The sequence below is a fragment of the Desmodus rotundus genome, chromosome 3 (assembly GCF_022682495.2).
Source record: "Desmodus rotundus isolate HL8 chromosome 3, HLdesRot8A.1, whole genome shotgun sequence".
NCBI lineage: Eukaryota > Metazoa > Chordata > Mammalia > Chiroptera > Phyllostomidae > Desmodus > Desmodus rotundus.
In genome coordinates, this window is record NC_071389.1 from 69,381,268 (window position 1) to 69,394,565 (window position 13,298).

The window sequence follows — 13,298 nt, forward strand, 5'->3', positions numbered from 1 at the left end:
GTGCACTGACTGGGGATTGAACCCGCAACCTTCTGGTGTACAGAAAGATGCTCCAACCAACCTGAGTCACACTGGCCAGGGCTCCATGCTATCACAGTTTAGATCTAGCAGTTTTGCTGCTTGTATTTGTATTTGTAGCATTTGATTAATATATTATCAACCCATACTTGTACATAATTTATTGGGATATATTTGATATATTTATCATTATAATGTTTTTTATTTAATACATAGAGAGTAATTCTTTGAATTATACTGTTTTCCTAATATCATGCAGGGCTACTGATTCAACTGGCTTAGTGAGAGCTTGGTTCAGGGACATTCAGAGTGTCCTACCACCTTCTGAAGGGGAAGGGGGCTCTCTTTCATCTAGATCATCCGCAGAAGACATGGTGCCACTGGATGGAGTTCGTGGAAGTTTTCGATGAAAGTCTCCTAAAAGAAAATTATGAATATAATTACTTGACCATAAACTGTAGAGTTTTTTAAATAGGTAACAACATGTTTTGAATGATATAGTCATAAATTTTATTAGCTACAATGTAAAAAAACCTGCTTCCATTTTCAGACTTTGGATACAGGGAATTCTGATATTTATTCCTGGGAACAAAAGAAAATTGAACCCAAACTGACTTTTCCTAATAAATACAAAATCGAGGCTCACACATCCCAATGAGACCTTAACTGTCCATTTGTAACAGGCAGTGTTAGAGGCTGTAAGCTCTGCCAGGCAGGGAGTATTTTCCATTCACGTCTTGTATCTAACATCTGACAGAGTCGCTGGCATAACAGCAAAGTCATCATTGAGTGCTTGTTGAATTAAGCTATGAACAAATGCATATAACCTAAACCTTTGTAAGACACACAAAAATCTTTAAATTCGGCCACACAACAGTAACACCACATTTACGTTATCACCAGTCATACGAGAGACTGGGAACCAGACACAAGGATTCCTGACAGGGAGCTGAGCGCATGGGACGTGCTGCGTCAGCAAAGGATGCAGCCATGAGTCACAGAGCATGTTCAGAGCAGCCCAACTAGGCGATGAGGCTTATTTGCTCCCTGCTGATATGAGAAACAGGGTTAGAGTTAAGAATTCAGTTAACTGTAAGGTTTAGAGTTAGAAAGGGCTTTATAAATGATTTAAACCAACAACTGCTCCCCCAAAAGACTCCTCTGAACAATATGCTGAAAAGGCAGTCACCCAGTTTTCACTCTCAATGTGCCCCCAATGATGGAAAAATCATGAGGTCACATGTTCCCTTTTAGACCCATCCTAATTGTGAAATGGCTTCCTCACATCACAGAGCGGAAAGCTGCCTCTCCACAAATCCTAGCCTTGGGTCACACTTCTCCCTAAAGGAGCGAGCAAACGCACTCTACCTTCACACTGCCAATATTTACGGGCGGCTGGTGCACCCCCAAGTTTCCTCTTCCCCAGGCTAAGTATCCTCGGGTCTTCACCCGTTTACCATGTGACCAGTTTCCCCATTTGTCTAATTTACCTGAAGTCTTATAAGATTCCAAGTAATTTAGGGTTTTCTCTAGAACTGCTCTTAATTTGTGGGGATTTCTGGAACCACACTGTTTTTATAAAGCAGATTACAAATATTCAGTTAAATATTTGGGCTCACTTCTCCAGTGTCCCCCAGAGCTAGCTTTAACGGAAGACACAAAGTAAGTCTACAAATACCAGTGCTGCATGGAAATGACTTCTAATTTAAATTCAAGAGATTTATTCATATGGATTTCTATAATAGGTAGAACACTAAAAAATAATGCCCTGGACTTTGGGGTTAAATCCTATAACATTACCTCCCACAGTGCTAAGATCCTAGGAGGAAGGTACGTTTGCCAGGAAGAACAGAACTGGAGTAGTCATTGGTGGAGGAGTGGCAAAGAAAACATTCTCCTGGGTTCCAGCGCTACCTTCTCCTGCTACCTGTGTCACCTGTCATGTTATTCTCTTTGGAGCCATGACGGCAGCCTTCAAAAACACCTTCTCTGCCTCTCTATGGAGCATGAGATTATCACAGTACCTTAAAGTACATTTGTAAAAAATTAGTAAGTCATCACAAGCACAAGTATTAGTGTTAACTATACTGTTCATTATTGCAATGAATTACAAAACAATCCAAAAGATGGATGATAATTATGTTCACAGAACAGAATACCATCCAAAGTTTATAGCACAAAATTAAAGATGACTACTTGCATCCATACAGACCTCAAAAAAAAACCCCACATGAAAGAAGTCACAAAATAGCATGATCCCATCTATGTATCATTCTGAAGAGGGCAAAGCTCAACTAGTATCAGGTACCAGAACATTTAAAATAGCTGGGGAATTATGAACAAAATTCAGGATGATGGTTTTTTCTGGTGGAATTGGGCAATGTTATCAAGGAGGTGTACACAGGGACCTAGTGTACTACAATGTTCTGTTTCTTAGGCTGGGTGGTGAATACAGAATGGCTTATTATTTTTCTTTTAACTGTACATAAATATGTACATACTGCTCTCTATGACATAATTCATTATAAAAATAAGGTAGCTTTATATATTTTTATATCTTAATCTTTCATTGAATTTTCACTACTAGACCTAAGTATTTCTATACCTGGGCTTATAGATTCCGAATCCAGAGATCTAGACTCGCTGCTCCCGCCGGTGCTCTCAGAGTCACTGAACATCCCGAACGTCCACGACCGTGTAAAAGAAGAACCTTTAAGAAAAAAATATTTAAAGTTCAACTTGGCTCAGATGGCTCATAAGGCAAAATACTGACATTATATAAGATGAGACAAATCAAGTTTCTTTAACTGTAATCGAACAATTTTAAGACAAGTATGGTGCTTAAAACTGTGAATAAGTCTTCATAAAGTTATAGATCAAGGGCTAATTTTTACATTGCAAGTTACAACTCCTTTAATAACTACATTTAAACAATTTGATCTTTCATAAAATTGGTGATGTCTTTACAGTGAAAACTACCTGTTATATCTGCACTGGTAGAGCATCTGTCCTCTTCTATCTTACTAGAGCTGTCGGGAAGGCGAGCGACGTCCTCTAAGGAGTCAGCAGGTCCATACCCAGAAGTGTGGGAACTATTTGTTGATTGTTTAGCTACACTCCTAAGAAAAATGCAAATAAAGTTAATCACTGAGAAGAATGACTAATGATCAGACTATTTTACTCTCCTTTCAGAAAAATGTTAACTTAATGAATGTAGAGTAGTTTAACTAAATATTAAGAACAAACCACATTATATGGTTCAAATTCCTAAAGGAGATACGAGTAAAACTTAATTACTTGTACTTGTTACAGCTGCAATATAGCAAAGAGTAGCAAAAGTAAAGTCAATTAATGTTATTGTTAATCTTTTCTAGTATAATCTCTGTGGAAAATCTAGGTTAAATTTGTATACTGAATAGTCAGAATAGGTATGACTGATTTGTCATTCTCCAAAGATTTGAGATTCTCCAAATCTCAAAGAATGAGCTCTCAGTCAAATGGAAAGCTTTTTTTACTCTCAAGTGAGTTACACCTTAAATTAAAATTCAGAAAAAATTAAAGTTAAATCTGCCAAAGTTAAAAAAAAGACACCACTTTATACCACATAGAAACTTAGCAATAAATATTTTATCTCTTGAAAAACAGTTCAGCTATACATTAATTCTCACCCATCAACTTTTTCTTCTTCGGTTGAGTTTGTGGCCTTGACAAACTTACTATACTCTTGGCCTGGGTCATAGAGTTTGGCTCTATCACAGAAAGACTGTAAATTGTTTGCGAGGGAAGCAGTCTGTAGTTGTTGCATCTGGAAAAGGTTAACTGTTACCTATGGTCACAGATAGAGACAAAAGGTAAAATAACTTATGATATACAGAATGCAATGTAAATACACATTTATTTCAAGTGACAGCACCAAGAGAAAGGCAATACAGTGAAGCATACAACACCGAATACCACTGTGAGCATACTATCTGCCTGACGTTGTGCAAGGTCTAGGTCAGAAGACAAGAGTTTTAATCCAGTATGTAGGAGCAATCATTTCCTGCTAAATGACTTTAAAGTGGAAAGTTAAAAAAATATAACCCCGTGCCCCTACTGGTTCACAATTTTGGGAGAGAAATGTATTTTTGGGGATTCCAGCTCTGTACTGTCATGGTCTGACTGTAATTGTCTACACTCTTATGTGACTTTCATTTTCAATCCTATAAAAATAGAAGTGCTTTATATGTATAATATATCCTAGAGCACTCAATTTTTATCATTAGGTATTATCTTGAACTTATTCTATACAAATATATTATATTCCAGTGGGTATTAAAATATACAATCACTAGTACTAGTTATAACAACAACAACAACATAGCAGCTGACAGGAGCTTATAATGCCAGATCTGTTCTGAGAACGTCACATGAATTAACTAATTTAATGTTCACAAAAACCTAGGCTTTGGATGTACTATGGCAGACATATGAAATCCCAGTCCTCACAGAGTTTGAGAGACAGCATCAAAGAGAGAGAGCAAATTAACTAAGTAAGATAATTTCTGGTACTGAAAACTGCTAATACTATTACATAAGTTTGTCAATAATTTATGGAATATGACCAGACATGTGTTTATGGAAGGGTACTTTTAACATGGTAGGTTAGTACAGGCCTTCCTGAGAAAATAGCATTTGAAGTGAGACCTGATATAAGAAAGTATGAATGAAAAGTTCCAGGGAGAAGACGAACGCAGACAAAAGACCCTAAGGCAAGGATGAGTGGGAAAGAGCCTCTCACACTCAAGAAACAGATGAAAGGTCAACGTGACTGAAGCGCATTGAAAGGGGTGGAGCCAGAAAGGAATGCAGCCCTCTAAATCACGTTAAGGAGCATGGATTTAAGTACAATGGGAAGACAGTGGAGGGTTCTAACGAGAGTTAAGAGCTATAACTTGATCTGACATACTTTTAAATGCCACTGTCTCCTGTGCGGGTAATGCAAATGAAAGCCAGATTTCACTGGCTTAATGTCACTTCAAAGACTGCCATGTTCCCTCTTCATCGCTCTGGATATGCCAAATCATATGCTGAACTTATGATTAGCCCCCAAGTCTCTTCCAAGGTAGACAGGCATTCCTCAAGGAGAACGAAGACTCATCACGTTCTGTTAGGTGTATTTGAAGAGTGCACCTAACAGAATAGCTTATTTGTGCTCTAACTTTTTCAAGGAACAAAGGATATTTAAACTGCAGATGGTAAAGCTTAAGTCCACAAACTAGCTACGATCAAGAAGTTCAGTTAAAGGTAGACTGAACTTACACTCTTGATGCCAAAGTTAAGTGTACGGTTTTAATACTTCTTAATAAATCTTATGAATCTAGTTATAATCACTAAAAATTTGAAAAGCGAAATGAATAGACTGGCATAATCAATTCATCTGCTGAATGTCTCTGGGCATTTTTAATAATAGAAGACTTAAGCAATAATATACTTGGATACAGGTAGCCCAATCTTAAAATCTCTCTTCCCTAAATTACTCAGCCTTCTTCTCCCACATTGAACAGAAATGCTAGAGTTCAGCCCCTTGGGGTAGGTCCTGCGGGACTTGTTGGGCACACATTTTTCCACAAATTCAAATAAATGGGAAAAGTTTCCCCCATGTAAATGAGAAAAAAATCAAAAAATCAATTTTTGTTCAATATAATTTTATGTCCTATACTTATTTTAAAATGGTAGTTTTCTAGAATGTTCTTTAAAATGAAACAAAATAAAACAAACACTCTTGTTCTAATTTTTCCCATTCAGAAAGCCCATTGATTTGATTAGGTCTTGAGTGACTGACTTGGTCATTTCTCCTACCTCTCACTTAGAAATGTAATTATGATCTATATCCCACACACTTCAGTACTTCGTAACTCAAGACAATTCTGAGTATTCAAGAATAACCCTTAATGCCCATGATAGAACTATTTTGGTGGGATGTGAATCTCATTTGAATATATTCCTTAAGATAGTGAATGAACCTTATTGTCTATCATCTTTATTATCTCAAATGACTTTGCTTCCTCTGCAATATATTTGCAATGATATGTCCTAGAGTGAAAATATATGTTTTAAAACCAATTTGGAAGGTGGTATCGAAAAATAAGTCACCAAAGCCCCCAAATTCTTTGATGAAAGAGAAGAAAACATAACAGAGAAAGTCATGGTTCTTACCTAGTAAGTACTATCTAGAGTCAAGAGCTGAGGTTGGATATGGTATCTGCTTGGGTCTGAATGTGAATGATGCCATTCAGAACAACTAAAACTGATTGATTAAATTGGTTCAAAAGGACTCTAGCTAATAAGAAATTTTACTCACAACTATGTATGTAGAACCACTACATAAACTGTCTCTACACATTACATATTATAGTGGTTTTTGTGAGTTTGGGGAACTTTAACTTCAAAGTCTATTTCATACACTGATATATACTGCTTTCCAATTTTTCGGATGTGTTAGTTCTCTCTCCCTATATGCTAAACTCCTTGAGAGCAGGTTATCTGTCTTAGATTTCTTTTATATAACTAGTAGGTATTAATAAATACATATGTATTATATACAAAATTAGGTAACATTGTTTACACATCAAATTAAAAGAAATCATAATTGTTGGATATCAAGTCCAACAATTATGTCTTAGAAGCATCGCTTTTTTAGAGGAATGTAGACAAACAAGATTGTAGCTTGTGAAAGAATGTAAAACCATGTTATATGATGAAAAGTCACAGATTTGGTGATATTTAATATGGAAAAAACAAGGAAGGAAGATAATTATTTTTAAATATTTAAAGTATTGTCTTGTGGAAGAGGGATTATATTAGTATAGTATCACTTGAAAGGAAAGATTTCACAAGGAAACAGATATCTTAAAAAATCAATATAACCATCCTACTAATTTTGGAGTTGCTCAAGCCCAGACTAAATAATCATTCAGCAAGATACCACAGTATTTAAGAGCACAGGCTCTAAAGTCATTCAACCAGGTTGTTCTTATCTGAGAGCTTTTCAACTTATATGCTGGGTTGCCTTGACCAAGTTATTTATAACTTCTCTAAACAATTGCTGCAAAAAAGTTAATATGCAAAGGGACGATGTGGGGAATCTTGTTCAAAAAGCAGATTCTGATTCCATTAGGGATATATACAGGATGGGGCAAAAGTAGGTTTACAGTTGTTCATACAGAAAAGAATACAATAATTAATAATTAATAATACAAGAATAAACTCTGTTTCATATACTCACAACTGTAAACCTACTTTTGCCCCACCATGTGTATCCCTACTGCAACCATTAAAATAAACTATACAAAGAAATACAGTAAAAAAACCCAACAGATAAATTATTTTTTAAAGATTTTATTTATTTATTTTCAGAGAGAGGGGAAAGGAAGGAGAAAGAGAGGGACAGAAATATCAACGTGTGGTTGCCTCTTGCACACCCCCACTGGGGGACCTGGCCCACAACCCAGGCATGTGCCCTGACTGGGAATTGAATCAATGACCCTTTGGTTCGCAGGCCCTCACTCAATCCACTGAGCACATTGGCCAGGGCCCAATAGATAAATTAAAATGTAAATAAGCATTTTAGATAAATAAAATATAATTGTAATAGAGAAATAAAATAGATTAAATTAAATCTATACAGGGGTGGGCAAAAGTAGGTTTATGTAATACAAATAAATAATATAATGATTGATACTAAATAATCCAAGAATAAACTGTTTCACATACTTACAACTCTAAACCTACTTTTGTTCACTCTTGTATCAGGTAAACTAAATATATAAATTAAAATATAAATTAAATATATAAATTAAAATAGGCAGCCAAAGGTAAACAGGTAAAGGGAAACATAAGGTACAAACAGGAAATCGATAATGTAGTAGGCCTAAACATGAACACACATTAACATTAAGTATAAATGGTCTAAGCACTTCACTTAAAAGAGATTGTCAAAACAGATTTTTTAAAAAATCAAGAAAACTATATGTAATACAAGAAATTCACTTTAAATATAGTAAGTTAAAAGTAAAAAATGGAGAAAGATACACCATGCTCAAATAAAACTGAAATAGCTGTATCAATATTAAATAAAGTACAGTACATGCAAGGAAAATTACCAGGATAAAGACAAACATTTCTTAAGGATAAAATGATTAACTCACTAAGAATATAGAATAGTTATTAATGTAAAGCCATCTAACAGTTTCAAAATACATAAAGCAAAAACTGATAGAACTAAAAACATACAATACGTTGAAAATTTCAAAACTCCATTCTCAGTAATTCATAAAAGTAAATCAAAGATATAAAAGAAATAATTAACACCATAAACCATCAGGAATTACTGACATTTACAGAACACTCCAGCCAACAGCAGCAGATTAAACACTCTTTTAAAGTGTCCCCACAGAACATTCACCAAGGCAGAATCATAAAACAAACCATAACAAATGTAAGAGAACTGAAATCATACTAAGTATTTCTCTCACCAAAACAGATTTAAACTAGAAATCAACATCAGGAAGATAGCCACAAAATCATCAAATACTTGGAAAGTAAATAACAAATTCGACATTGTTTGAAGGTCAAAGATAAAGTCTCATTGTAAATTAGAAAACATTCTGAAATGCACAGAAATGAAAATACATAACTCAAAATTAGTAGATTTTGGGATGTAGATAAGCAGTGCTTAAGAGGGAAATTTAAATCATTAAATAATTGTGTTTAAAAAGCAGGGAGGTCTTGATGAACAAACTAAACTTCCTTCCAGTCATTAAAAACAAAAGCAAAATAAAGCCAAATCAAGTATAATTATTTTTTTTTAAAAAAGGAAAAACCAATGAAATCAAAAGCTGTGTTTTGGAAAGAGCAAACTAGAAAGATGGAACACACACCCATACTTGCCAGGGGGCAGGGGTGGGTGGAGAGTTGGATCACAAAGGCTCAGCAAGAGGAGATTTTTTGGAGTGATGGAGTTGTTCTGAACTCCAATTATCACGGTGGCAGTGGTTACACAAATGTAAACATGCGTTAAAACTTGTAAAATATACAACCAAGAAAGGGTGTTGTTTTGGTAAATATTTTACAAAAACAAGTTTAAAGAGGCAAATGAAAACACTTGAGGGCAGGATTGTTTTGTTTTCAAATAAATTACTGGGTTTGCCCTGACTGTTGTGTCTCAGTGCGTTGGGCATCATCCCAAAACCTAAACGTCGCCAGTTTGATTTCTGGTCAAGGCACATGCCTGGGTTGCGGGTCCTCGGTTGGGGGCAAGAGGCAATTGATCAGTGCTTCTCTTGAGCACTGACTGATGTTTCTCTCTTTCTCCCTCCCTTCCCCTCTCTTTAAAATAAGTAAATACATACATACATACATACATACATACATACAATCTTAAAAAAAAAAAATTCCTGGGCTCAATTTTACTATTTAGTTTACTCTAATTTTGAAGACTAGATTTCATAGTGCTGATAGAAGTTTCAGGGGTCAGATCCATTTTGACAACCAAAAAAATAAGACAGTAGTATAGAGGTAATTTCAACATCTCAAACATGAATTTTTAAAAAAAATTTTATTGTTATTCAATTACAGTTGTATGCCTTTTCTCCCCATCCCTCCACAGACATGAATTTTAATGAAACAAATCCTCTATTCATTGGGTGAGAGTGGGAGAAACTAGATAAAAATGTAACTGAAACCATATACCACTTGTGGAAACTAAAAGTCTATTCAAACTCTAAATGTTCCATTAACTGCAGAAATTAAATTCTGTAAGAATTATGGGATTTAATTTATGAAACACCAAGCATCTCTCTCCCCTGCAGATAAATAGTTTTTTTCCTTCTTGCATTTAAAGTACTGAAAATATTACTTACAGCTTTAAGGGTAAGATCACACTGGAAAACAAGTTTCCGGAGTTGTGCTAAAATTTCTCTTTTAATATTTTCTAGGTCATTTCGTTTTTCTTCAACATTTATCACACAAACTTTGTAGAATTCATTTGCTTCTTCTACCTTCAGAAATAACAGAGAAAAAAAAAAACCAACACTAATCCTTATACTCTATATAAAAAAAAATACTACTGCAGTAAAGCTCAATTTATATAGTAGAAAAACCTTTATGTATAAAATTCTGAAATATTTTATGTTTTTAATAGGATATTTCTAAAGATAAATAATTTCTTTCGGTCAGTGTTTCAAGGGCACTTTAATGAATAGTTACACACAATTTACAATTAGTATACTGCTTGCCTATAAAATAAATGTCTAGTTTATTATACTTCATAAACACAAAAGTTTCAGCCTGGCATTGTTATCAGGTATTAAAATTAGTACATATACATTCAGTTTCCTAAAAGGTGAACTTACTAAAGAATCAAGTCAAAAATATTAAACTACTGCCTTATTTAAGATACTTCTCTCACAAACAAACCCAAAAATTCAAAAGATAAGCAAAAGTCCCTTAGTATAGGGGCTCTCAAACTGTGCATCACCTGGGAACTTGTCAGAAATGCCAAGTTGTCTGGGGCTAACCCTAGGCCTACAGAATCAGCAACTCTGGGGGTACGGCCCAGCAGTCTTTTTTAACAGGCTTTCCAGGTGACCCTGCTACATGGTGAAGTTTGAGAAGCAAAGCTTTAGCTTGTTATATCTTGCAAACAACAACAAAAAAACCATTACTTTTTGAAGAGCCTCCTCTTCTAGCCTTCGCTTTTTTTCCAGCTGCTTGTTGAGATTTTTTACTAATCCACCACTTGAGCACTGATGCTCCTCTTCTGCACGAAACATGGAAGATTTTGCTTTTTCATATTCATCTTGACGTTGTGTGCATAACAATTTTGCCTTTTTAAGAGCAGTCTCTGTTTCAAGCTACACAGAAAGAAGTAAGACAGAAACACTAAATTACAGCTTTCTTTAGCATATTCAGCAAGGTAGTTAATACAGCATCTTAGAAAAACTATGTAGTAGTATATGCATCTTCCCAGAGTAGTTGCTTATGTACTACAGATAATTTTAGATATTCACAAATTGTAGTACTAACCATTTTAGACTTCCAGCCAAGATGGAGGCGTAGGTAGGTATACTGTCTCTTCACACAACCAAAAGAAGGACAACAAATTTAAACACAAAAAACAACCTGAACTGCCAGAAAATCGAACTGTATGGAAGTCCAACAACCAAAGAGTTAAAGAAAAAACATTCATCCAGACTGACTGGTAGGAGGGACTGAAACGGGCAGCTGGGCAAAGAGGACTCATGGCAAGATGGCAGCTGGAGGACCAGGGTGGGCAAGGTGGTGGGAGGTCCCACATTTGCATGCAGACAAACTGGGAAGAACTGGGGAGTGAGACAGACCAAGCAACCCAGGGTTCCAGCACTGGGAAATAAAGCCTCAAGGTCTCTAACTGAAAAAAACCTGTGAGGGCTGCAGTGGCAGGAGAAACTCCCAGCCTCACAGGAGAGTTCGCTGGAGAGACTCACAGGGTCCCAGAACATACACAAACCCAACTACCCAGGAATGAGCACCAGAAGGGCCCAATTTGCTTGTGGGTAGGAGAGGGAGTGACTGAAAGCTGGCTCAAGCGGCATTGTTCCCTCTCTGGCCCTTCCCCCACCTTGGTGAATGAATACCTAAGGCTCCTCCCCTTACTACTAACAGGTGCTCTGAGACAAAGAAATATGGCCTAAATGAAAGAGCAGATCAATGCTCCAGAAAAAATACAACTAAGCGAGGAAGAGCTAGCCAACCTATCAGATGCATAGTTCAAAACACTGGTAATCAGGATGCTCACAGAATTGGTTGAGTATGGTTGCAAAATAGAGGAAAAAGTGAAGGCTATGAAAAGTGAAATAAAGGAAAATGTATAAGGAACCAACAGTGAAGGGAAGGAAACTGGGACTCAAATCAACAGTTTGGAGCAGAAGGAAGAAACATTCAACCAGAACAGAATGAAGAAACAATAATAAAATAATATGAGGAGAGGCTTAGGAACCTCTGGGACAACTTTAAATGTTCCAACATCCAAATAATAGGGGTGCCAGAAGGAGAAGAGGAAGAGCAAGAAATTGAAAACTTATTTGAAAACATAATGAAGCAGAACTTCCCCAATCTGGCCAAGGAAATAGACTTCCAGGAAGTCCAGGAAGCTCAGAGAGACCCAAAGAAGTTGGACCCAACGAAGCAAACACCAAGGTACGTCATAGTTATATTACCCAAGATCAAAGATAAGGAGGGAATCTTAAAAGCAGCAAGAGAAAAGCAGTTACCTACAAAGGAGTTCCCATAAGACACAGGTGGCAAACACAAGGCTCTCCGGCCGAATACGGCCCTCCACCTTGTTTTATCTGGCGGCAGTGCCGAGTTAAGGAGTAGTTACATTTATACAGTCGTAAAATTTTACACTCAGCCCTTTGAAGGCAACTGAGAGGCTGATGTAGCCTCCGGTGAAAACGAGTTTGACACCCTGCCATAAGACTATCAGCTGATTTCTCAAAAGAAACCTTGCAAGCAAGAAGGGGCTGCAAAGAAGTATTCATAGTCATGAAAAGCAAGGACCTACATCCAAGATTATTCTATCCAGGAAAGCTAGCATTTAGAATGGAAGGGCAGATAAAGTGCTTCTCAGATAAGGTCAAGTTGAAGGAGTTCATCATCACCAAGCCCTTATATGAAATGTTAAAGGGACTTATCTAAGCAAAAGATCAAAAATACGAACAATAAAATGACAACAAACTCACAACTATCAACAACTGAACCTAAAACACAAAACAAACACAAAAAGAAACTCAGCAAACAACTAGAACAGGAACAGATTCACAGAAATAGAGATCACGTGGAGAGTTATCAATGGGGAGGGAGAGGTAGGAGAATGGGGGAAAAGGTACAGGGATTAAGAAGCATAAATGGTAGGTACAAAATAGACAGGGAGAGGTTAAGAATAGTATGAGAAATGGAGTAGCCAAAGAACTTATATGTATGACACATGAACTAAGGGGGGAAGGGGATGATGATAGGAGAAGGGTGCAGGGCGGAGGGGAATAACGGGGGGGAAATGGGACAACTGTAATAGTATAATCAATAAAATATATTAAAAAAATAATACTACTAACCATTTTATTTTGCTCCTGTTTCCAAAGTTCTTTTATTTCTTTCCTTTGCTTCTCCATTTCATTTTTCCTCCCAAGTAGAGGCTGTCAAGAGCATTTTAAAAGAAGAAAGAAAGAAAAGATGTTTTCTAAAGGTATGCTGTTTTT

At 36.3% G+C, this 13,298-nt stretch overlaps 1 protein-coding gene across 4 annotated transcripts in view; it reads right to left on the reverse strand.

Moving 5' to 3' along the window:
• Positions 1-13,298, reverse strand: part of ARHGAP29 (Rho GTPase activating protein 29) — a 71,750-nt gene that overhangs the window by 12,682 nt on the left and 45,770 nt on the right. For 3 of the 4 annotated variants that reach the window (XM_053920085.1, XM_053920082.1, XM_053920083.1), the window contains 7 exons: positions 13,155-13,235; positions 10,725-10,913; positions 9,921-10,058; positions 3,687-3,844; positions 2,998-3,137; positions 2,624-2,728; positions 337-435 (listed from right to left, as the gene is read on the reverse strand). In XM_053920085.1, the coding sequence (XP_053776060.1) occupies positions 337-435; positions 2,624-2,728; positions 2,998-3,137; positions 3,687-3,844; positions 9,921-10,058; positions 10,725-10,913; positions 13,155-13,235 (910 nt within the window). The remainder of the gene's footprint in view (positions 1-336; positions 436-2,623; positions 2,729-2,997; positions 3,138-3,686; positions 3,845-9,920; positions 10,059-10,724; positions 10,914-13,154; positions 13,236-13,298) is intronic. The other variant, XM_053920084.1, reaches the window with a different exon arrangement.